The 3,943-nt window shown below is 44.6% G+C and overlaps 1 protein-coding gene across 1 annotated transcript in view; it reads left to right on the top strand.

The window, feature by feature from the left end:
* The first annotated feature begins 3,568 nt into the window (after positions 1-3,568).
* Positions 3,569-3,943, top strand: part of MCOLN3 (mucolipin TRP cation channel 3) — a 29,898-nt gene continuing 29,523 nt past the window's right edge. The window contains exon 1 of the mRNA XM_019626410.1: positions 3,569-3,676. Within this exon, the coding sequence (XP_019481955.1) occupies positions 3,601-3,676 (76 nt within the window). The 5' untranslated portion in view covers positions 3,569-3,600. The remainder of the gene's footprint in view (positions 3,677-3,943) is intronic.

Genomic DNA, 3,943 nt, shown 5'->3' with positions numbered 1-3,943 from the left:
ACTTCTCTGTTTCTTGTTCTCCTGCTCTCTTCTCTTATATGTTGATGACTTTCTATAGTATTATGTTTGGATTCCTTTCTCTTTATTTCTTGTATCTCTTAAAGATTTTTGGTTTGTGCTTACCTTGTGCTTCATATATACCAAGCTATGCTTATGGCAGTCTATTTTAAGTTGATGGTTGCTTAAGTTTGAACACATTATAAAATCAGTCTCTACATGACTTCTTTATATCCTTAGTTATAGGAGTTCTATTCAGCTAGTCTTCAGGTGGTTCTTAATGATGCATGTTCTATAATTTAATTGTAAATTTGATGTGATCATGGGAGAAGGTGAGCACAGTTTTCCTAATCTGCCATCTTGACTAGAAGTCTCATATACTTTTTAACACTGAAAATATTGTTCCTGTTTTACAAAGAACTGTATCATTCAGTGAATATTCAAACACTGAAAAATGCAGTAAACATGATTGGGTAGTATTAAAAAAAATGTAACATTTGGATCCCCTAGCAAGATCCACAGCATTAGAGAGAAATATGTTGAAACCATAGGGAGTTATTTTGCTTGTAAACTTGTTATTTCTTGAAATATCATTCATAGGATTAGCACAATGTATACTATGTATAAAAACATATTAATGTTTGTTTAATTTGCAAGAACTAATCACCAGCAGGGCCAGGAACATACACCTGTGGAACTGGCCCTCATAGTGGGATCCGAACTGGGGCTCTCTGGCATCCCAAGTCAGTTCTTAACCATCTCACCACTTGGCCGGCCCAGGAACATGCACTTGTAATATGATAACAATTACAAGCTAGACTGACTACTTAGATTTTAACTGCTTCTCTCTAATGTGTTCCTGTCATTCTTTCCAGAAATGTTGACCTTAATTTTTGACTTTATGTGTCAGAGTTTCCTATCTTCCTTTTGACTTGATGTCAATATATTCATTAGAGCCAGTAGTATCACTATGTTGATTGTTAAGGTTTATTTTCCCCCCTTGCATTGTTTTGGCACAAAAATCAATTGACCATAAACATGCGTGGATTTATTTCTGGACTCTAGTTTGTTCCATTGTCTGTGTGTATTCTACATGTATCCTCACAAATACAAAACTGTCTTGCTTATATAGCTGTGTAATAAGTCTTGAAATGAGGTAGGGTCAGTCCTCCAATTTTATCCTATTTAAAAAAATTATTTAGTTATTCTAGATTCTTTGCATTTCTATATGAATTTTAGAATCAGCTTGTCAAATTTTACAAAACAGCTCGCTGGAATTTTGATTGAGATTCGGTTGACTCTATAAAAGAACTTTCTGAGAATTAACTTCTTAACAATATTGAGTCTTGCAATCCATGAACATGGTTGATCTTTTCATTAATTCAAACCCCTCTTCCCCCAAAAGATCAACACTTAAAGCACATAAAATATGCCAGGCACAGTAATGGGTGCCTTAAATGTATCCTATTAATTAAAATTTAGATGAATTATTAGATGAATTATACATAGAAGGAAATGAGGAGATGAAGAGGTTAAGTAATTTCCCCAGGTCAGTCCCTAAGTGGCACAACAAGGGCATTTGGGCCCCCATCAATCTGACTCCAAAGCCTGGCTTTTTCTATTCACCTGTCTACTTGAGTTAGCTCTAACTAGGGTTAAATTAGGGACGTCATTTATGCCTGCAAACCTCTCCAAAGTTCAGATTGTTTCGGAACAATGAAGCATTTCAAACTCCCACTGTCAAGATGACTTCACGGTTAAAGCACTACAACATAGTGCTAAAGCATGCGGAGGCCTATGGGTGTTAGAGACTAAATTATATTTTTAAAATTGCACTTGAGAATGGAGTATGCCAATTATAGCCTTTTGAATATCTACCCGTTCACAGCACTTGGGATTCAGTTAACAAACAGTATAAAATTCTTGTACCCCATTGTAAGAAAAGATATTCCCATTTATAAATTATCCATGTCAACTGGTTTAGGATTTGAAAAAGATTTTGTAAAGGATCTGACAGCTCAGGAGATAATTTTAAGAATCACCTGTTAGGAAAATTCAGTGATGTTTTGCAAGCTTACCCGTGACCAAAAAATGAAAATAAAAAAAATCAATTAAAATATATCCAAAGTGGTTGTGATTCAAGTTAATCAAAGTTCCTGATTTACCAATGATAAGGAGAAAAAAAAAGTAATGAAGAAAAAAAGTTTATGGTTGGAGGTCTACTCTTAAAGAAAAAAAATATTCAATCGCACTTGTTAAAGATGGAAGGCAGGCTTTATTCAGGACCACTGAGATAGTTATGGGGACCACTGCAATGGAACTTTACAGTGGGAGAGAGAGTTGGGCTAACTCTAAATATGGTATGAGCAAGTGGGAATTCACAGCCCAGGACCAAGGTAGGTAGGGGTCAGTGGATGAAAAATTAATGAGGTGAAGGGAGTTCTGGCTAAACCCACCTAACTGAAAACAGGCCATGGTGATCAGACATCACGAGGGGGGGGGGGAGACAGAAGATAAGGAACCGCATAAGATATTGAGGCTGATCACACACTGAGGGTGTGTGTTTCTGGTTAAACTGACTTAGCAGGGCTCTTGCTAAAAGTTGATTTTACAAAAAAGTGCACAGATGAGCCTAGGAGAAAGTTTAGGAGCCTGATTAAAATTTGGCCAAGAAAAGAATCTTTGTCACTACCTCAAGTGTTTCTAATCGCATTTCTTGTAAGAGCTTTCCAGTTCTTTCTGTCCCAGCACCCAGTCTAGAGGAGTTTAGTCAACAGCCCATTAATTTCATAGCAATTCTCCAAAACTGGAAGGCTTAGAGAGGGTACAAGGCTCAGGTTTGAAAAGCCTTACCCTTCATAATTTCCCGGGTATACAAAAATCAGAATAGACGGCTGCTAGACAGGACTGAGCACTCACCCTTTGCCAGGTTCTTTACATGCATCTCGCCTCCCTCCCTTCCCCCCAACCATGTGAGAGGAGCGCGGAACACGAGGGGTGGCCCCTTTTCGGGTCTGAAGCCCAGAACCCACGCACTTCCACCTCACCTCACCGCAGCACCTGTACAATCAGAGAAAACCGAAAAACGCTTTGTGCGGGATGTGTACCTGGATCCAGAGGGGGGGTGAAGGGGTGTCTGTGTGTGTGTGTGGGGGGGCGGGGGGATGCCGGAGAACCCGGACAGCACCCGGCTTCTTCCGATTGCTCCCTTCGCCCCGCCTGGTAACCCTGAAAGACGGCACCAGGAAGGGCGTGGAAGGGAACGGGAGCAGTGGGGCGGAGGGGCACGAGTTCTAGCGGCCGGAGGAGGGAGGATGCCACGGGCAGCGGCTCTCTGCCGCTGGGCTCCAGCTAGACCCGGCTGAGTCGAGCCTCAGAAGCTTCCAGAGCAGCCCGCAGACGCAGCGCCTCCAGCTCGCCACATTGCCCCCGCCTGGCGCCCCATCTGTGCGCTGAGGGCCGCAGGTGAGTCAAGCCAAGCCCCACACCGTCCAGTGGCATCAGGTGTCGTGAGAACGGCGCCCGCAGCTCAGGGAGGACCTGCGATGTCGCGAGCCGTCGGTGACATAAAGCGCGAGTGTAGGTCTCCCAGACACCGGCCCCATGGAAGGGACGCAGGTGGCAGCGGGATACCAGCTGCAGCGGTTCGGCTCGGCGCCCGCTTGGCCGCCCCGCCGAGGTCAGTGGGGGCGCGCGCGGGCCTGGGGAGGTCGGGGCCCCTCGGGAGGGATCCGCGCGGCCCCCGCCCAGGCTGCCGCCCACCGGGAAATCGGGGGCGGGGAATTTGAGATCCAGAAGCTTCGTGCGGTCCACTCTCTCCTGGGAAGGCCTGGTGAGGGGGCGGCCGTCTGGGTGCGGGCTGGGGTCTCCGAGATGGTCTGGAAGTTGCACAGCCAGCCTCTCTTCCCTTGGATGCCCCTTTACTAACGGGGTGTGTTGGCGGGGG

Source organism: Hipposideros armiger, unplaced genomic scaffold (genome assembly GCF_001890085.2).
Source record: "Hipposideros armiger isolate ML-2016 unplaced genomic scaffold, ASM189008v1 scaffold_675, whole genome shotgun sequence".
NCBI classification, from domain to species: domain Eukaryota; kingdom Metazoa; phylum Chordata; class Mammalia; order Chiroptera; family Hipposideridae; genus Hipposideros; species Hipposideros armiger.
The sequence above is the reverse complement of the archived record's forward strand: the minus strand, read 5'-3'. Positions and strand labels throughout refer to the sequence as shown.